Consider the following 21,762-nt stretch of genomic DNA (forward strand, 5'->3'; position numbering starts at 1 on the left):
TGTCACTAGTTTGGAGTTTAACACGGTTTTAAACTCGGTGGTGACGCAAGAAGTCACGTGACGACTTAAGCTCCATTGCTGTGTCATACGCACCTGTCGTTTAACCTGCTGCTGCGTTTTACCTTGATCTCAATTGCTGTGTCTTCAAGGAAATTGAAATCACCCACTAGAGGGCGCATTTAATGCGTGTTAGTCTAATCTCGGAAAGGACATGGTTTTGCGGTAGACTAAACCATAGTTTGCAGGATAGCAAGATAGAGTGACAGCTTACGCTTCATAAACCGACACATACACTCACTGTTGGCTAGTTTGGACGTATAACAATAAAGGCTACAAGATAGCAGTTGCTTAAGTTGGCAAATGCCTAACTACAAATATACAAAGAACGAGTAGGCCTATTCGTGAAATAGCCTAACGCACGGTAGATCGTACCATCAACCCTCGATTATGGTCTTTATTTAGGCTACTTAGGCTGTGCAAAGCATTTCTTTGAGGCAGACTTCCAGGCAAGAGCTTTTGTTGCGTGCGTTTTATTGTGAGACCAGAGAGACATGCGGTAGGTAGGCTATTAAAAGCAGTAGTTTTCAGTTTAGTTTGGGGTTTAATTTACTTTTGGACTGTTTGGTGATGTTGCTAAATGTAGAGACTGGGCACTGAAATATTATTATATTTGAAGGTTCACTATTACGTTTCATGTCGTTGAAAGGGATTTCCACCCGCTGTTTGCGGGAGGCGCTTTCATTTATTCAATGACTGAATAGAATAGAATAGAATAGAATAGCATAGAATAGAATAGAATAGAATAGAATAGAATAGAATAGAATAGAATAGAATAGGTACTTTTTTCATCCCGTGAGAGAACCAACCAACCAGCGGCGCTCGGGGAGCAATATGATTTGAAAACGTCTGCCCCTATCCGACACACTAACATGCATTTCAAAGGCATTAAAGACAGTTGTGACATTATGTAGCTTACACCGCACAGATGCATTTTGCCTGGCCATGGTGTAGGCCTGTTTAGGCTGACAAAATACATAGTCCCACATGGATTCGTAAAGGCTGGAATGCGCACGGAGCCATGGAATGTGGGTTTAGTGCCCATAATTTGTCCATAGTTGGGCTGAAGTGTGGCGATTAAAAGGCTTATTTTTGCTCCTCCGTGTAATGTTCTATTTAATTCGTGACAATTGATTGATTGACTGATTTAATGTTATAAATAGCATACTGGATAAGATTTCAGATTCAGATTTCCACAAAAGTAGCCTAGACTATTTCATGATATATTTCAACATTATTTGCGTTTTATTAAAATGCACTTTACATTTCCAAAGTGTTTTGGCACTTAGAGCGCATTTAGCCACAAGAGTCATAAAAAGTATCCCGTCAAAATCCTGAAATGCGTTAAGACTGTTGAATTACGACTGCATCTGCTGGGGTAAAACTCAAAACAGCGTAGCCTACTTCCGGCTTCCAGGCAGTTTAACCCCAGTTTAACTAGGAACCAGCTGATCCTGTCTCATTTCTGACACAGCAATCACGTTAAACTTCGTGCGCAGCTGCGTGTTAAACTCCAAAACCTCCGTTTTAAGGAGCACGGTTTTAAATCGTAGCACAGCTAGCGCAATGCTAACTGACAGAGCAATTGGCCCAATATGTTTGCTTTTTTGAAAACTTTTAAACCTTCAGTGGAGTTAGATGTGATTTTCTGTAATGTAAACCCTTGTAAAACTTTCAGAGGAGGTTTTGCTGTCGTATAAGGCTCTCTGGTGGTCGGTAGATGGTGCACGTCTGGCGTACCTCACAATCAACAACTCTGCCACACCTCTAATGGAGATCCCTCACTTTCTGGGTGGAATATATCCTTCCAATATATTATACCCATACCCTAAGGCAAGGCCGCATTTCCATTCCATAATAAAATGTGCTGTGGAGGATGCTCCCTTTTAATGTTTCCTTTTTCTGTCAGATGTTCTGAGTATACCTTCATCTGTGCTTTCCACAGGCAGGCTCTCACATCTCCTCAGTCAGGCTCTTTGTGGTGAATCTCTATGGGCCTGCTCACACAGTGGAGATGATCCCTCCAGATTCTCAGCGGGCCAGGTACTCGTCCCTGATGCACCCCCCTCCAGACTTAGATAGAGAGTTGACCTAATTGTGCTGTCATGGCACTGAGCTGTGCTCTGCATCTGATTAATGCTGAATAATTCTCTTTGAAACATTGTCATGGCAGTTCTTTAAACCCGGCATCTGACTCTCTCATCTTATTTAAAACCTATCATCTGCCTCTCTCGTCTTATTTTCTCCTGCTCTCTTTCTGCCTTTAAAACTGCACTCTCCCCAGCTCCCCAAAAATTCAAACACATTAATATAAATATTACAAATGAATGAGCCCTTTTTCTTGTGTTCATATGTTCCTTTTAATCTATCTGTGTCTGTTTGTGTCAGAGACAGCTACATCTCCATGGTCAGCTGGATTAGTAGCACTCAGCTAGCTGTGCGCTGGCTGAATCGGGTCCAGAACCAATCAGTGCTCTCCGTTTGTGAGGCGACTACTGGGGCCTGCTCTGAGGTGAGAGGACACAAGTCCAGCATCAACTGCCTATTAAGCTGCTTAGCTCTTGGAGATTTTTACCCACTCTCTATTCTGCCTGCTAAACTGGGTAAGATAAAGGATTCAGAGGGAATTGTCTAAGTTCCTTTCTCCCTTGGAAACTGGTTTTTGTCCAACTGAACTTTTAAAGGTCATCCTCACTTTTTAATCTTCTTTAGTCTTCCCCTCTCTTGTTGTCTCTCTCCCCCGCTCTTTCTTCCTCTCTATCCCTCTCTCCACTCCCTTCCCCTTCTCTTAGTATTTCATTTTTACATTTGTTACGGCTGCAAGGTTTTTCATATACTGTCGCGTCTGCTCAATCTCAGCTTTAAAAAAAGGTGTTAGTATCTTTTTGGGTCTTTTAGCTTCTGTCTTATCCCGTTACATCCCCAGAAAAACAAAATGGCCGTGGACTTCTGGCAGACTCAACAGCAGGTACATTGTAGTGTTTGGTCCTTTCCTATCAATGGCACCCACACAGTTTTTACATCACAAATATTTACCCCTAAAATGCTGTCCGTCAAAACAATACTGTGTCCTGACTGATGTTGATGGCTTTGCATGCAGGAGGTGCCGTTGTTCTCAGCAGATGGCTCTGTGTTTTACCTGACACTTCCTGCCAAGCAGGGAGCCCGTGGGGAGTTCCGCCACATTGCAAGCCTATCCTCTCAGGTGGGTGCTCAGATGCAATGCATCATGTGCCTGCGTGAGCCACACGTCCACTCTATGATGACGATATACATTACAGAAACGTAATATATACAGTATGTATATATATATAGTATCATTGCTGTCTTATTCATTAAATACTGTCTATGTGGTCCAGACCTGTGCCTTAGCTGACAGACTGAAGAGGAACAAAAATGCAAGACCAATGAGTTATCATCGCTAACTGTACCAGTTGCATCACTGGTCATTTGTCTCTGCAGCTTACATATTATTCTAACAATTTTTCTTACATGATCTACACTCAGATTCTCTATATTCAGACTGTATATATTTTCTGATTTCAAATCTCAGGCTTTCTCTCTATATTCAGGCTGTGTATATTTTCTAATTTATAAACTCAGGCTCTCTCTCTATTCAGGTCATATATATATTCTGATTTATAAACTCAGGCTCTCTCTCTATATTCAGGCGGTGTATTTTCTGTCTTTTTTAGTTGATCTGTTTTACTTTCCTCACTTTTCATTTACTCTCCACTTGTCCTTCTCCTCTCCTCCTCTGTAATTTATCTTTAATGGCATCTCAGCGTCGACTCTCATTTCCTGCATTAATGTTTTTCTCTCCCCTTTTTTCTTCTCTGTCACTCTCTCCCTTTCCTCTCTCATATTTGCTCTTTGTGCAGCCTGCTCTCTCATCTGTTTCCCCTCGCTTCCTGACATCGGGCAACTGGGATGTCACCTCTCTCTGCGCGCTGGACGAGGAAGCTGGGAAAATGTACGAGAGCCTTCGGAAGTGTTTAAATCAGGGCGCTGCGTTTTACCGTCTTAGAGAAGCTGCAGTGCTGAATGACCACAAAGTCATTTTTCATTGTACGTCCTTGTTTTATGTGCCTATCGAGAAGTCATGCTGAGCCATTGAATCCAGGAAACTGGAGGGGAAAAAAAGTCAGCGCCGTTTATTGGGAAGCGAGGCAACATTTAATTAGAAAACAGAACTTTAATTTAAATTCAGATCAGCTGTGATGGACAGTAATTGTAGAGTTGCTAATTGACTTTCTGGGAATGAGATAATAACACTAAAGTGCTATGAGATTATACGCCTTTGAAATTACAGTCATGGTGGCATTTAGAGGATTCGGTCATTGAATGCGACAGCACGGAAAAAGTCTTTAACAATGACCCCACGCACACATTAGTTATCGACTGCAACTTGTAACAGAGGACATTTTCTGAACTGAAAGTCTCCAAAGTCCCACCAGCATATGTTCTCACAGAAGTGACTTTCTACAAACTGCAAACTTGTGAAGATGGTTCAGGTCAGGTCTGTGACACCTCTGCATTGGCGCCGCACTGACTGCAAGTACATAGCACTGCAATGGGGGGCGTGTATATGTGATGCATGCACCAGATGGTTTCTGCCTGCCTTCATACCCATATGGAGAACCATTGTTTCCTCTAAGCAAAACTGCTGGTGTTGACTTCCTCTTGTATACATCAAGTTCTACATTGTTGTTAGTGAATCATCTGTTTACCTGACAGAAGAAATTATCTCTGTGTATTCTGAAATGGCAGTCTTTGTCCCCAGCGTAGAATTAACTACATGACCCATGTTTGTTAGCCCATATGGGACATGTTATTCCTACCAGACACGTGTGTAGTGGCATGGGGAATGTTAAAATATCCTTCTGTAGTCTGCAGGTAGCACACTGTGCCCATCTGAGATCACGTCTATCTCCCTGTCTTTACTTGTAGTTACTTCCTGAGCACGGAGGAATCCAGACAGAGCCGACACTTACACAGGTAAGGGTCCACGCTGCAGCATCTCATCCATAATTGAACACACACACACACACACACACACACACACACACACACACACACACACACACACACACACACACACACACACACACACACACACACACACACCATGACGCCTGGCTATCTCCTCCTGTGTTCCATTTCTGCAGCACATTTGCATCAGAATGTGCCTGACCGTATTTGCGCACCGACTCATCTTCTGTTTTCATAACGTGTCGCCCTGCTTTGGTTGGTGTAATATCTGCCTAATCCAGACTTCATTTAATCTATCACAGAAAATTCTGGAGAAAACAGATATCCTGTACTTCTAATTCTCAGACAAAGGCTTCACACACACACATCTGTCGGAATATTAGAAAGCCATTAAAATCAATTAGATTCACTTGGCTTGAGTTTAATTGAATTGAGGGAAAAGGCCATAGTGTTCATATTCTTGCTAGAAGAGGGACAAGGCGTGGCAGAAAAGAGATTTTTCTCCCTATTTGGGGAGCACTAGGCTCGCGGCCCACCTAATTCATTTATGGCAGATAGGGCCAGTGGCGCGTCCGAATCAATGGAGGCATAGGCTGCCTGGATGGGAGAAAGTCATCGGTGCCCCCTTTGATTTATGATCGCCCAGCTCCCTATTCTGTCATTGGCTAGGTTTTCACTAGCGTTTTATTGCTATGGCTCAGGGATGGAGGAATGCTGGGGAGTAGAAAGTGGGTTTTTAAAATGGGGATTAACTGCAGACCGGCCCGGGAGCTCCTGGGCATTTCATAATGATATGAGGGCGGTTATTTGTAGGTCAAAGTCATTATGCAAACAGTTCTCCGAAAAGGGCAGATGAGAGTTTGAACAATGGCTTTCTCAGCATCAGGTCCAGGTCATTATTTAAGTCTCAGGAGAATTACAGTGCACCCCTCTCCACCTCTCCCACTCATGCATTCCAAGTGGATGCGCTGTATCCTTCATCAACCTGTGCGTGAGATACTCTGTCTACCTGTGGTCCTGTGACCTTGTCGGCGTTTGTCTCGTACAGTGCGGAGTTAGGAGGCGTTTTCCTGAGGCAATGCCTGACCTGTGGCCTCGTAGACGACTGTAACTTCTTCCGAGTCCAGTTCAGTCCTAATCTCACCTACTTCATCCTCCACTGCTTGGGTAAGGCCCAGGATCTTTGTGTGTCCTGTAATGGGAGAGTGAATGGGAAATGCATGATATGGTTGGCCTCTCTCACTAACATAATATATTTGTGTGACCTTCACAGGGCCTGGAGTGCCTAAGGTGACTGCTCATGGCACAAATGACCCCTCCAGTAAGTGGACACAGGCACACACTCTCCTGCGCCCAAGATTAGACTGGGAGAGAATGCTAAGGGGTTTTCCATCATACGTGTAAAGGATTGAGGACTATAGCAGAGACAGAATCAGATGAGATTTACCCCAAAAGTGTCATGGTATTGTGGGGCGCTGTGGCGCGACTGGCCACAGCACCATACCACATTCGGGCCCACGAACCCACGGGGACTTGGGTTCAGATCCGGCCCGGGTCAATTCCCTCTCCCACTCGCACATTGAAGGTATTAAAAAAAAAGGTTATGGCATTGGACAGGCATAGCAGGATACAGTAGGCTCTAGAGGGCAGTGTCAGACCACAGATGCCAAAGAATCATTTGTGAGACACTGACAGATTCCTGGACAGTCAATTTTAAATGTTTTTTACACATTCACCAGAGAAAAGAGAGCTGCTGACCCTCTAGTTGTGGCTATGAGGAGAGGAACTTTTTCAGCATCATTAAACTTAATTTCTTTAATAAACACACACACCAAGAACATTTTGATGAATTAATAGTGTTTTATTGATTATTTGAATGGCTGAAAATCGAAATTTATATTTTGATAGCCATCGCTATGATTCCCTGGGCACCACTCTTCAATGGTTCTGAACTTAAGTGCATGTGATATTGTTTTTATTTCAAGACCATGAGTGATGTTCTCATGCCTCTTTGCCAAAACCCTGACAACCTTTACAAGTTAAAATGCCGTGATGGGCAAAATGTAGGGAACTAAGCTGCAAACTACTTTTTTGGGGCTTTTTTGCCTTTATTTGTAAAGGGCAGTAGAGAGAGACAGGAAGCAAGTGGGAGACAGAGATGGGATGGGATCGGGAAATGACTGCAGGTCGGACTCCAACCTGGGTCCCCATGGGCACCCGTACATGGCACGAGCCACAGTGCCCTTGTGGTGGGATAGCCAAGTGGCGAAGGAGAAATCAGGCCGAGACAGCAGGTTTAAGAGGGCCCACGGTGTTTTTATTTACAACGTGATTAAAAACAATCAAAAATATAGTCCATAATTTCGACACTCGGTCGTACCCGACGTGAGATGAAAAAGATTGACAAACAAACATTTAACAAACACGAAAGTTAAGGTCTCTTAATGGCAACATGCCACTATCAAAAAGCAGACCTGCACGCAAGGCTCACAGCAGCCTCTTACCGCGCGTCTCGAAACACTTCGAGGAACCCCTGAACAGAGGAAAGCTAGCGTTTAAATGGCCAATTAATTAATTACTTCCGCCAACACCGGCGAAGTCTAAACACCCATAAAAGGGCACACCGCCCCTATCTGGCGGACATCTACAATGATAACATCACACACATTTACCATAGATAGACCACCCCCAAACGCCCATGATCACATATTAAGCAACGTCCTCGCTCCAAGGAACGCACCAACACAATGAACACGGGACAAATAATTCAGAACATTGACATTAAATAATCAATAATTAAATCAAACTCAAAAAGTAGGGGTAGAGTGGGGGAAAAGGAAAACGCCCCCCTTAAGGAAAATGTGGCATTACTGTGAAAACAAAAGCTAAATGTGTTCTGAATTATTATCATGGTTATAAGTGGCAATGACATTAATTATAAACCAACTATGAAAACTGCCTAGACTTTATATTTCTTTAGATTTTTAACAAAAATAAAATGTATACAAAGGGGGCGTTTTACCCCAGCAGTGGGGCAAAATGCCCCCCATGGGTGGGGTAAAATGCCCCCTCGTAAAAAAACTATTTGCTTCATACATTAATAGCCAAATCAACAGACAAGCTGTTAAGCAATAAATTAATTGTAAGATACTATATTTAATTCATAGATTAGGCTTACCAGCAGCCAAGTACACCTTACCTAAACTAACATGGCCTACACTCCTTAACTGACCACGGAAAATTACGACATTTTACTATGAAATCAGTCTTCCTTCAACTACGTCGCGAGCGTAAACCTCACAGTGGATATACAGTATGTGTGTCTCCGTAGTCAATGGGATGCAGGGCAACAGTAAAAATATAACTTGACTGCATCTAGTGATTATAATGGGAGAAACAGGCGGGGGGCGTTTTACCTCGCGGTGGCGTTTTCCCCCACTCTACCCATAGTGCGATGTGCTGCTGAGGCGACACATTGTCACAGCCCTCTGCAAGCTACTTTTAAAGGAGAAATCTGGCCATTTTTCATAGATCTCCGATTCTTGAGGTCATGAGTCTTGTCGGTGTGAAAAAAAATAAAGTTGTGGGACCCTACAGTTAGAGCTTCCAGGCAGCTACAGTGCTACACTCTACACACTCTATACACAGTGCTACACATGTTCATGCCCCCAAGAGAGTAGTGTTTAAGCTACATTTTGTAAGTAACTTGCTCATCACTGGTGAAATGGGGATACAGTATGGCATTCTCCAGTAGGTGTGTATGTGTGTGTGGTCTCTAGGATACACAGTCCTGGAGGACAATGCACCACTGGCTATTGCTCTCGGAGCCAAGCGTCTTCCTGAAACCCTGTACCAGACGCTTTCATCTGACAACTACGGTAGGACTGTTTCCGCAGACACAGGACGGAAATGGGCATGTCAGTGTGGTGACGATTTAGATGTCATTGTGTTTGTGTGTGTGTATGTGTGTGTGTGTGTGTGTGTGTGTGTGTGGGGGCATACTTATGTATTTTTCCATCCAATTGCTATAATATGGGTCATAAGTAGAAAGCAGAAACAAGCAAACCAAAGAAACCAAAAAAGTCACCTTTATTAATATAATAAACTGACAAAGTAATTGTCATATATGTCTTGTCATTTGGAAGTAAGACTGAAAGTAGTAAGTAGTAAGGAAGTAAGTAAGTACTAAGTCAGTAGTAAGTGCAACTCATTTTGCAGCCTTTACTAGCCAGAAACATTTGGAAGACATCATTCTAATCATGAGAATCAGAATAGTTTCCTTCCTATCAAACCAGTTTCCTTTAGGGACACTAAACAAATTGGGCACATTATTGCTCTCCTTGGGAAAAAAAATAAATCAGGACAAATTTAAGATAAGTCTAGCTATTGATTGTGTAACTGTTTCAATTTACTAATGAGATCCAGGGGGGATTTATGCACTTTATTGTATGTCTTGCACTTTATTGTATGTCTGCACTTTATTGTATGTCTTGCACTTTATTGTATGTCTCTGCACCTTACTGTTGTCATGTCCTGTCTGCCCTGGTGGTGTCATGTTCTGTCTTGTCTGGATGTATGTCTACGCATGGGATAGCGGGGAACGTAATTCCGATTCCTTTGTATGTATAACACATGTGAAGTATTGACAATATAACTGACTTGACTTGACTTGACAGGGAACTTAGATCCCTGCTGTCTCAGAGGGTATGTGTGTGTGAGGGTATGTGTGTCTGTGTCTGATAGGTGTGTGTGTGTCGGGGAGAGGGGGGGGGTGTGTGTGTTTGTGTGTCTACATTTTTATGGATATGCAGTATGCTTTGTTCATTCAAAGGTGCATATGTGGGTCCATGTGTGTGGAAAGGATAGTCACTCTCTAATTTCTTAGCTGCTGTGGGTCAGGGCCTGAGGGTCAGTATGTGTGTGTATATGTGTGAGAGTGTGTGTGTGTCTGTGTGCGCGCAAGGGTGTGTTTGTGTGTGTGTGTGTGTAGTGCGTAGGCATGCGGGCGGCTCAGGGGAACTCATTTAGCCGTGCTTAAGAGCCCCTTTGGAGATTGGAGCTGGAATACTGATGAGTTCCTAAACACAAGCACCCATCTGCGGCCTCAATAAGCATCCCTCTTGCCCCCCCCCCCCCCATGATGGAGGATGAGTCTTCGACGTTCCTCTGCTTCACTTTTTATTTCTTTGTTTTTATGTCTTTGTTTTTTTTCCCATTACAGATTTGCACATCAAGCTCTCCTTGCCCAGAGGCTACGAGGCAGACCTGCTCCCTCTCCTGGTTATTGTGTAAGCTCAGCCCTCCATCTCCATATTCACGATATAAAACCCAGTATTTTCCTGTTCTTTTTAAGACAATGGCTCCCTGCTCTCCCTTAAAACTAAATGAACAAAAAAATTACTCTGAGCTGCATCAGTGAGCAGCAGTGTGTTGCAGCTTATGCTGTTGGTGCACCTGGTGAGGGCTATTTGGGAGGGTAACAGAGAAGGTGAGTCAGTACATTGATTAGATTATAGTTGGCATTAAGTGATGTGAGCTACTCTGCTGTGGGCACAAGACACATTTGTTGGCATTGTGTTGAATGTTTGACTCTATTTCAATAGCTCCTAGTTCCCTCCCGGATTGATCGGTGAGGTTTTGATCATCTGAGTTGCTGAGAAAGTTTAGAGACAGTATTAAACCATAAATCTCCACCGGCGTACCAGCGTTGTGTCTGCGTACTCTTTCCTCTGCTGCTTTCTTCCTGTTCTGGATTTGCTGTTTTCTGCTTCATCATCTTTCTTCTTTCTTTCTTCCATTTCTCTCTCTCTGTCTCTCTCTCTCTCTCAATTCAATTAAAATTCTATTCAAAAAGCTTTGGCATGACCATGAGGAAAGTGTTGCCAAAGCAAACAATATTCTATAATGATAATATATGTCTAGAAAACATCAGAACATAAAACAGCATAGAATCATAAAACAATATGTGATATTATATGTGTCTATCTCTCCATCTCTCTCTCTCTTTGTCTCTATTCTGTCTCTTGCTCTCTCTCTCTCTCTCTCTCTCCCTCTCACAGTGACGGTAGTCCAGGCAGTCAGCTGGTGACGGAAGAGTTCTCTCTGGACTGGCCGCAGGTGCTGTCCAGTTCCCACAGCATGGCCCTGGCCTGGGTGGACGGCAGGAGTAGGGGGGCCAGAGGGCAGAAGGCAGGGGGCCTGCTGGACGCTCGCAAACCCGGGCCACTCAGGATCAAGGACCAGCTCGGAGTGGTGGAGTGAGTCATGTCGTCAGCAGAGAGTTCTTAATTTGGTCTAGAAGGGTGAAATAAGTTTAGTAGAGCGCCATGCTGCGTTTATTTCTCTGTTGCAGGTGGTTGATGCGGTTGCCTTATATTGATAGCAGAAGAGTGGCTCTTTATGGAAAGGTACAGTATCTACTTATTGCCTCAGGCAGAGTTTGAAAAGTAAAATACACACACTATATAATTGAACATTTGAATTATAGCACTGACAGATAGACAGACAGATACAGTAGATCTGAGTCCGACATATAAATAGATAGATGGATGGATGGATGGATAGACAGACAGACAGACAGACAGAAAGACAGATACAGATACAGACACACACCCACACACACCCACACACACACACACACACACACACACACACACAGACAGATCGATATTCATCCCAAAGGATAGTTTTGCCATCCTGTAGCTCACAGTATATGAAAAACACACAAAGCATTTGCTGCTGTCCAAACCCATAAACCATTAATGCAACATCAAAATAGGCAACATTCAGTAGTAAAAAAAGGGTTCTCGTCTCCATTGACTTTATACATTGTCATCTTCCAACAGGCTTTTGGAGGCTATCTGACCCTGAAAATGCTGGCTGGCACCAATCAACTCTTCAAGTGTGGGGTCGCTGTGGCCCCCATTACGGACTTCAAACTCTATAGTGAGCCATCACTCTGTTTCACCTCAGTGCGCCCCCTGTGGCATACAGATAAGATAGATCTGTCCCATTCGCCCTGACCTCTCCTCTCCAGCCTGCTGCTGGTGCTCTGCCATACACAGGACTTTCAGCCCACCTCTGCCTTAATTAGACTCAGTGCCTACTCAGTGGCAGATAGAGGGCCACAGAGATTATACCTGAACGCTGCCTGCTGCAATATAAAAGGATATATCCTCAGCAGCAGAGTACAGAGGCAGACTAGGATCCATTATACATGTTTCTTAATATAATACCGTAATTTCTCAACTATTAGCCGCGGCTTATACATTGATTTTGCTAAATTTCTTATACAAGAGGGCGATTAATATGGTGTTAATATGGTTTTGTTTCTTTTTACTTGCATGAACACTGTCCTGCGACTTAAACACAATGCGGCTAATACATATACCGTATAATATCATAGGTAACACTTTACTTGACGGGTTCGTTCATAACACATTCATAACAGCTGTCATGAACTGCACATGAAGCATTCATGACTGTTTCATGAAGCATGACTCAACATTCATACCAACCCTTTCATGAATGTGGAAGACAAAACGTCAAAAACGTGTCAAAATAAAAGTCCAACAATCGCAAAGGAGCATTGCTGTCTTTTTTGTTGTAGCCAACCTGATCATGTAACATCTTAGTCAACAGGAAAGTCCAGTGTCCAGGAGAATTTAGTTTGTCTGTTTGTTTATTTTATGATAGTAACCTCTGAAGAATGCAAAATTGTCTATAAATAGATAAAACAGGAATGTCCAACCATTCAGAGGTCCACAAATGGAAAGTATTCTAGTTCACTTCCCAGTATGATGAATACTTCACAACTTGTATAGTAAAAGTGACATTTGAAGTAGACTATTCATGAGATGTTTCCAAACGCTGGAGGGGATTCATAATACCCTGTATATGGATTACTAGATTGGTTACTTTTATTTTGACAATTTTTTGTCGTTTTGTCTTCCATATTCATTCCAACCTACATTTCTGACATGATCTCACACTATCTTCCAACTCGTTGTCTAAGATCATCCAATAAAAGTCTCCTGTCAGTCCCCAGAATCAACACAAACGTGGCACATGGTGCTTTTAGCTATTGTGCCCCTACTCTGTGGAATTCTCTTCCTTTGGAATTAAGGTTAGCTCAATCTACTTTCTCTTTTAAAAAGGGTCTTAAAACATATTTATTTTCGCAAGCCTTTGTTTGAGTTATGTCTTTTATTTTGCCCCTCCGAATAGATTATTTTATGTGCTCTTGCTTAACTCTTTTAACAAGTGAGTTGTATGGATGTTCTCATCTTGGCATAGTGTTTTTATTTTTTTATTCTTTTTTATTGAATTGTTCTTTTTCCAGTGCTGCTTTTATTCTTATTTTTAACCATTTTGTGTGTCCATATATACATGTGTGTGTGTGTGTGCGTGTGCGTGAGTGTGTGGTCATATATGTATATTTTCCTTTTCATTCAAAGCACATTGAGTCTATGTATGCCATATGAAATGTGCTATATAAATAAAATTTGATTGATTGATTGATGAAAGTGTTGGTATGAATGTTGAGTCACGTTTCATGAATCAGTCATGAATGCTTCATGTGCAGTTCATTACAGCTGTTATGAATGTTATGAATGAACCCGTCAAGTAAAGTGTTACCATATCGATATAATATAAAAATATGGCGTCAGTTTTCATAGAGCATGTACAAAGTAGCAATGACCCGTTTGTGTGTGCAGGTGCTGCTTTTTCAGAGCGGTATCTAGGGCTCCCTGATAAGGAGGACCATGCTTATGTGGTAAAGAGTCTCTTTCAAATTAACTTTCACAATGCCGCATACACATTCACATTCTCTGATGACACAGAGCAAGGGCAAGCACAAGTACATGCTCACTCATGCATGCATTACACGGACATATTGTTGATATTCACTATTGATATCGATATTGATTGTTGTTCTTATTACTATTATGCTGAATATAGGCTTTAACTTGTTTAACTCTTTTAACATTTTTAACTCTAGTGTCCACACACTGTTAAGTTGCTTTGGACAAAAATACTATAGCCATAACCATAAGATATACATACTGTACGTACTTTTAACTGTCTGTGCCTAGGTCTATTGTACGGTGGCCCTGAAGTGCAAAACACAACACAAATAAGACAACACAACACAAAGAGAGAAATCACGGCCCCAAAGTGCACAACACAACACAAAAAGAGACAACACAACACAAAGAAGAGAAAAAACGGCCTCGAAGTGCACAACACAACGGCAAATCACACAACACAACACAAAAAGAGACAACACAACACAAAAAGAGAAAACACGGCCCCGGAGTGCACAACACAACAGCAAATCACACAACACAACACAAAAAGAGACAACACAACACAAAAAGAGAAAACACAACGGCAAATCACACAACACAACACAAAAAGAGAAAACACAACGGCAAATCACACACATTTGTGTTGTGTTGTCTTATTTGTGTTGTGTTGTCTTATTTGTGTTGTGTTTTGCACTTCAGGGCCACCATACTATTGCACTGCTGCATTGCAAGTGCACACAGACAGACAGACGATATTGTCTGACTCCGACTAAGATTTCACAGTGTCGCTTGTGACTTATGACAGTCCATAAAGTGAGAGTGGTTTCATGGCCCTTTACGACAGCCTCTTAGTTCATGCTGTTTGTGTGATTGCTGTGTCTCTGCAGGCAGCCTCACTCTTAGAGGATTCCACCAAATTAAAAAACGAGCAGCTTCTTCTACTGCATGGAACAGCAGATGGTAAGCACTGTGAATTTAAAAAAAAAAGCTAAAATCAATGATTTTTAATCAGAGGAGAAGTGGCTGCAATAGAGAGGAAATATTATCGTCATTGATTTCCTGCATGTGCCCCCAGCAAAACAGGAAATGTTCTTGAATGAGTGGGATTAAGAGTAGGATTATTAAGTTTTAAAGGTATACTATGCAGGATTTCATCGCCGGTTTCGCTTTCACTTTTCATTTTCGCTCGTTTTATGCTTGCATATTTCTCGGCAGAGCTTCCCCTACAGCTTTAGCGTGTATATTTGACAAAACTCCTCAATCGATCAGTCTGCCGTGCCTTTTCATGAGACTTTACATGACACTTCCTGGAGTAGAGCATGGGTGCGTACCCGGTGTCTCCTGAAGTTGCAAGTGTGGTTTTACCGCTACAGACCACTAGAGCGGCCAAAAAAAACACTGTTTGACCGGTAATGACTCATTTAATCATATATAACAGTATGGAACGAATTGATTAACTGAAAAACGTTGCATAGTATACCTTTAATGTGTAATTTATGTGTAATAAAAGCATTTTCTGTAAGTTGATTTTATAATAGATCAGTTTAGACATACGTTTAATTTTTCTGTAGGCTACAGTTTCTCTGTGTGAGTGTGTGTGTGTGTGTTGTGGTACCTCTATGTTCAAAAAACAAGCTCATGTTTTCTTTCTGCTTCATATCTGTATGTTCATGTATGTGTGTGTGTGCGTATGTGTGTATGTGTGTGTGTGCGCAGCCCGAGTCCACTTCCAGCACAGCGCTGAGCTGTTGAGCCGGCTGGTGAAGGTGGAGGGCAACTACTCCCTTCAGCTGTACCCTGATGAGGGCCACACACTGCGGGAGGCCCGCAGCCTCCAGCACCAGAGCCGCACGCTCGTCCACTACTTGCACAACTGCCTCAAGCCCGACCCGACCCACAACTATGAGGAGGAGGACGAGGATGAGGAGGAAGACTGACTGAGTGCCAACGCCCCCCTTTAACCCTCTCCTAATCCCCCTGCCCAAAACCCCCAGAGAGACTAAGTCAGGGCAGGCCACGTCCCTCAAAAGCTGCCACCATCTTACTGGAGGCGAAGGGTGAACTACTTAACTGGACCTCCTCTGGGACAGGATGCAGTGATCATGAGCCGGTCACCTCACTGGGGGGTGCCATTTCACTCATTTGTGTGTGTGTGTGTGTGTGTGTGTGTGTGTGTGTGTGTGTGTGTGTGTGTATGTGTGTGTGTGTGTGTGTGTGTGTGTTTGTATTTATGCTTGTGTGTGTGCGTGTGCGTATGCGTGTGCATGTGTGAATGTGAATGGAAAAGAAAAAGGCCCAGGTCTTGTTAAAGTGGTCTTCCACATAAGCACACATGTATGGGTATGCATGACCACAATGGCTGCATGAAATAGGAAACCCCATAGCATAATGCTGTCTGTTCCAATACATCCAAGAGGTTCAGATTGGACATAGTTTATTAATACTGTATGTCTACGTGATTTCTTATCAAATCTGTATGAACTCCCCTCTAGGTTAGTACCAGCACCAGCATAAGTTATTTTACTGTGAACATCCAAAATAAGCACTTCCTCCAGCGTTTTTCATAACAACCAGAACATGTTGGAACTGTATGGGCTATTATGAAGTAGCCTACTAAAGCTAGTCACCAAGTCCCATACGTATCAGTCAGTTGGTATGAATCATTCATGCCGTCCAAGAGTCATTAAAGGGTTTTACTCTTGCCATTCAAGCCATTTCTTTTGTGCATATAATTTATATGATCTGAAACAAAATGTGCCAAGCATAAATGACCAAATATTTCACTAATAGTGGTATTTCTCAACTATGCGAGCTTAATGACCTTGTTTCTCCATCTCTATCATTTTCTGGGATATTAACATGTAGTGTAGTCCTAATCAATATTAACAATGGCTACCAATGTATTTGATTGCTCAGAGAACTTCCAGGCTAACCGCATGTCTATTGGTAAAAATGTGCTGCCTTTGGTACTGTAAATTATTGTAATACCGGTAATATTACACAAATAAGCAATTAAAACATACTGGCAGTGAATTGATAAATATAGGCTAATGATATGGCTATCAGCAATAGCCCACAGATTTGTCAAAAATTAACCCATTATCAAGCAAGCAAGCAATCAATCAATCTGTTAAAGAAAAGCATAGTGGTGTCTTCCAGTGAGCAGTGATGTTTGTCAAACAACTCTCCACAGCAAATGAGCACGACTAGCCTATGTGAGGGGACTCTTATCATCGAACATTTCCTACCATAGCGTAGCCCTATGCTAACAACAATACAACTCACACCTATACAGTAGGCCTACCTTGATGTGTTTCTATGTGTATTGCTACAGTGATTTTGGTAAAGTCGTGAAAAAAATAGAGAATTGTGACGCACCCAATGAAGACTACAGTAGGCTATGTACTTAAGAATGCACTGTAGGTCCAAGAGGCTTCTCAGAACCCTGTGAACATCCAGCCAGACCTAAGACAAAATGGTGGACTGCATGTAGTCTTTTTTAACCTACTGAATGCCCCAGAGCCTTGGTGTTATTTTGTTGTTGTATTTTTCTTGTCTTATAGTTTCTTATATGATTTTTGAATAAACTACTGAGTCTATATGTTTGACATGGACTTTCAACACTTATTTTGGACTACACCGTGGACATGTACAACAAGCTAACATAGCCTACGTATACTGAACAAAATGTAGCTGATAATGTAAACAAGTAGGCCTACATGGATATGTGAACATACTTTTAAAATCTTAATCAATTCAGGGCTGCCAACACTTGCCATACTTGACATTTCTCACGCAAAATATTTCCCCATTCAGTGCCCTATGTAAGCCTATTTATTTTTTATGATAATAAACTTTGGTCCTTCTATTAGCCCTTTTCACGGTGATATCAGACGAAGCGTTGCTGGGTATCCTCCGGCATGTCCAGCCGCCAAATACTACAGAAGAAGAAGAAGAAGTATTCATGGGTTTCATCAGGTCCCTTTCCACAAGTGTATACAATCAAGCACCATGCAGTCTGCATTGATAATCAAGGTGCTTGATTCATTGTATACACCTGTGGAAAGGGACCTGATGAAACCCATGAATACTTCTTCTTCTTCTTCTGTAGTATTTGGCGGCTGGACATGCCGGAGGATACCCAGCAACGCTTCGTCTGACATCACGTGAAAAGGGCTAATTCCCTTGCCGTGGTTCGAGCAACTCTGATTGACTGACCGCAATAACCAATCCATCAGTCCTTTGTGCCTAAATCTAACCAACCACGGAAGGCATCACGCAATATAAACAAATCAGAAGCAATGGAAGGCGGGTCTTGGCGTCTCTAACTTATCTTTTACACACAACAGCGCCGATTCCGAAAATTTTATTTTAACGTTCTCCTGCTTGCTAGATTTTGTTCACTGTTGATTCGCTGTTTCTCCTTGAGTTAACGTTAAAGAAGCATTTCACCCATTGGCATTAAGCTTTATATGGTTAGAAACCCAGTCATACTATAGAATGGTCATGGATAATTCCCTCATTTTCATCTGAGATGGGAGAAAAAGCCGAAAATGTATTTTTGGCGCATTTCAATAAAAGGCAACAATTCCCAGAATTCCGCGCTTTCACTGCTCTTCGTTGCACCCCCTCCAGGAAGTAGTGCAGCAAAGATCAAGGGGGCAGGCATATTCCCGGAAGTAGAAACACGAAATGAGCTGGTGATCAACGCTCTGCTAACTCCCTTGGACGGCCATAGATTTCAGATTTTTTTGCGATCCCATAACTTCATGTAACATGTGCCCTTTGTCTCCCTTATAGCTTCTGTGTATTCTATATAGGGTATCGAAGGCAAAATTAATTCACTTCTTCCCCGTATATTACGTTGGTTTCCCGTAAAGAAGTATTTTAGCATGTCGGTTGTAGGGAAGCTAACGTTCGCCCGTAATGTTTGGATAAGAAGCTGAGTGAGCCTGCACGAAAACCATGACGGAGAGTCATTCGCAAGATCAGTGAAAATGCGTGTAGCCTACGGTAGCCTACTGTTTGATATGGTAAAGCATTACCTAAAGGCAAGTACACATAATAATAATATTAAAAACGAACGTTAACAATTTCAGAGGTTTTCGATCTATCAGACGAGTTACAGCAGGCTAACGTCACGAACTGAGTACGAGTCTGTGCAGTAGCCTACGACGGAAAGTAAACAGAATTTTGTTTCAGCCCCCTTCCATCGAGAACAACGGAGTCTGTTTGTCCATTTCTTTTAGGTCTATGGCAAAGATAGAGAGTCATTAATGTAACGTTTTGGCATTAATGAGGATTCTAAAATTAAAACGATCATTGTTTTATGTTGCACTCAATCTTGTGGCCATATATTGAAGGTCTCATTCTTCAAAATAAAAGTTTAAAAATCGCTAGTTTGCAAACCTAGGCTGCTTGTTTGAACGAAAAACGCATTTTATACATTTCCATGTTGGTGTCCCGCAAGTTGACAGCATAGTCTTAAATCAAGGGGGCAGGCATATTCCCGGAAGTAGAAACACAAAATGAGCTGGTCAACGCTGAGCGAATTAGCCTAGAAAAGGGTCAAAGGTGGAAGTAAATATAGCGAAAGCATATTTGGTATCATTTTAATCGTAATTTTCTGTAGATTAAGATTTTTTGGTGCCTACAGAGCAGATTTGTACGGAAAAAAACTATAGGGCTTTGAATGGAGCATGGTAGGGGAGCGCCGGGTCAATTGAGACACTTTTCAGTTAAACGATCTTTTCAAAGATTACGTTATGTACACAAACATTTTTATCATGTGATCAACAACTCACATGTGTTGTGTCTTAGTTACAAGTGTAATTTAACACATATGTTGGATGATCGCGCTGTTTTCAAACTTTGAACGTAAGTTGACATTTGTCTCAAATGCCCCACGTATGCGTGTCGTTTGAGACACATCAGAGGGGCAATTAATACAGCATGTTTTAAACAGAAACTACTGACCTTACTCACGTTTTTATGAAGCATATCGGACAACATACTAGTGTATTCGTCATCCCGAAAATTTAACATTATTTCTCGCAATATAACTAGGTCAAACAAATATTTTTGTCCCGTGCGTAACTTCTGATCCCAAAAAAAATCTACTGCATGTAATATTTGTTTCCCTCACTTCGCTGAATATCTGTGGATTCAGGTCATACACATGTTTTGTTATGTTGTTCATTCAAACAAGTTGTTGTTAACTCAAATCAGTTGTTGTTCCACGCAAAACAGTTATTAATTCGGTGATTTATACAGATATTGATCGTGTAATGTGGCCACATCCGGGTTATAGCGTTAGGGACATTAAAACAGCTGTACCAATTGAACCTCCAGCGACTACTGACACTTAGATCTGTTTTGCTTCTAAACTTCAAAACTATGACATTGCATACTTTAGGGTCTGTTTAAGTACGAATTCATCTGTTGTTTGATCATATTATTATTGCATGGTACCCAAAATAGAACTTTTGATCACAAAAAAACTACCGCATGTAAGATTTTACTTACCGTAGACGAAAACCGGTTCCCGCGAATAACTTTTGAATGGCGTGACGTAATTTCACGAGATTTGCCAGGATTGGTAGATGTTATGTGGTAGACGTAGTGTCAAAATCTGACGGCTCAAGCTTGGATGGTTTTCGAGGAAATCGCTGTGTCTCAATTGCCCCATGTCCCAATCGACCCGGCGCTCCCCTACTATGACTTTTGGGCCAAAAACGTATGGTACCACATCTTGAAAATAGCTGATATCTCCTAAGCCAATTGAAAGATATTCTTCAAAGGGGAATTCAAGAGGAATATAAAATAATCTTTTGGAAATTGATCTTAATGCCTTATGTAATATATATATATATATATATTACATAAGGCATTAAGATCAATTTCCAAAAGATTATTTTATATTCCTCTTTTTAGCATAGGTGCCAAACCTTTTGACCATCACTGTAAGAATAAACAATCTGATTGTAATTACTGTAGGCAAATGTACTCAGCAGTTACATAACAGTGAAATACTTCCACTAGCATAGTCATGACGTGACCAATATCTCTTTTAATATTGCCCATGCAGTCCTTTCCACAATACAAGCAGTGCTACTTTCAGCTATAAATCAAATCAAATCAATCAAATCAGGGTTATTGGCCAAGTATACTTGATAAATGATAGCTTTCTGTGAGGTTGTGACTTTTCAGAACTTAGTACACAGACAAAAAAAGGGTTCTTGAATAGTTCTTCAGAAGGCTAGATAGTTCCCAAAAGAACCATCTCCCAATAAATTGCCTTTTCCCACCATTTATTCCAGTGGAAAGTTCTTTGTTGTGGTTCTCAAAGGGCTTTTCATTCCATATTGGTTCATGTGAGTGTAACGGATGCCAGCTAGTTAGCTGTGCTTGTCTCACTCCCCGACGCCTCATGAACGCTGCTGGCATGAAAGCTAGTAGCCTGGGCTTTTAGCTGGATTGTTAGTGCGCTCGACTCCCGTTCCGAGGTGCTGCTGTTTCGCGGGTTCGTGTCCAGGCATGTGCAGGGCTGGACAGCGGTGGTTCCACTCAACGCAGGTTACATGAGATATTCGGTGCAACTCATAATCCATTTTGCAATTTAGTAGGGTTAGTAAAGGGATTTTCAGAGTATTGGAAGGACTACCACTGAGGAGAAGACCGGTCTTACAATATATGGACATTTTAGAGAGTAGACATGCTTCTTCTTGGGTGCAAAATTGACTACTTTCTCAATTAGCATTAATCTGCCCCTTTTGCGGTGTCACAAAGTTGGGTACTCTATGCTTTCCTGCATTGTGTGTCTGAAGGGGCGCTACTGGAGAATTTGGGCCCTATGACCGACAGTAATTCTGGGCCCCCTAATAATATACAGTATTACTGGATT

The 21,762-nt window shown here is 41.9% G+C and overlaps 1 protein-coding gene across 4 annotated transcripts in view; it reads left to right on the forward strand.

Moving 5' to 3' along the window:
- LOC134087065 (inactive dipeptidyl peptidase 10) overlaps positions 1 to 17,465 on the forward strand; it is a 47,635-nt gene extending 30,170 nt beyond the window's left edge. For 3 of the 4 annotated variants that reach the window (XM_062540270.1, XM_062540272.1, XM_062540273.1), the window contains 17 exons: positions 1,736 to 1,890; positions 2,003 to 2,100; positions 2,446 to 2,569; positions 2,984 to 3,025; positions 3,158 to 3,262; positions 3,939 to 4,030; positions 5,008 to 5,055; positions 6,098 to 6,216; positions 6,323 to 6,370; positions 8,829 to 8,927; positions 10,271 to 10,337; positions 11,109 to 11,306; positions 11,402 to 11,456; positions 11,895 to 11,994; positions 13,767 to 13,825; positions 14,747 to 14,819; positions 15,576 to 17,465. In XM_062540270.1, coding sequence (XP_062396254.1) covers positions 1,736 to 1,890; positions 2,003 to 2,100; positions 2,446 to 2,569; positions 2,984 to 3,025; positions 3,158 to 3,262; positions 3,939 to 4,030; positions 5,008 to 5,055; positions 6,098 to 6,216; positions 6,323 to 6,370; positions 8,829 to 8,927; positions 10,271 to 10,337; positions 11,109 to 11,306; positions 11,402 to 11,456; positions 11,895 to 11,994; positions 13,767 to 13,825; positions 14,747 to 14,819; positions 15,576 to 15,796 — 1,703 coding nt within the window. In that variant the 3' untranslated portion in view covers positions 15,797 to 17,465. The remainder of the gene's footprint in view (positions 1 to 1,735; positions 1,891 to 2,002; positions 2,101 to 2,445; positions 2,570 to 2,983; positions 3,026 to 3,157; positions 3,263 to 3,938; positions 4,031 to 5,007; positions 5,056 to 6,097; positions 6,217 to 6,322; positions 6,371 to 8,828; positions 8,928 to 10,270; positions 10,338 to 11,108; positions 11,307 to 11,401; positions 11,457 to 11,894; positions 11,995 to 13,766; positions 13,826 to 14,746; positions 14,820 to 15,575) is intronic. The other variant, XM_062540271.1, reaches the window with a different exon arrangement.
- Positions 17,466 to 21,762: the final 4,297 nt, after the last annotated feature.

Source organism: Sardina pilchardus, chromosome 7, assembly GCF_963854185.1.
Source record: "Sardina pilchardus chromosome 7, fSarPil1.1, whole genome shotgun sequence".
NCBI lineage: Eukaryota > Metazoa > Chordata > Actinopteri > Clupeiformes > Clupeidae > Sardina > Sardina pilchardus.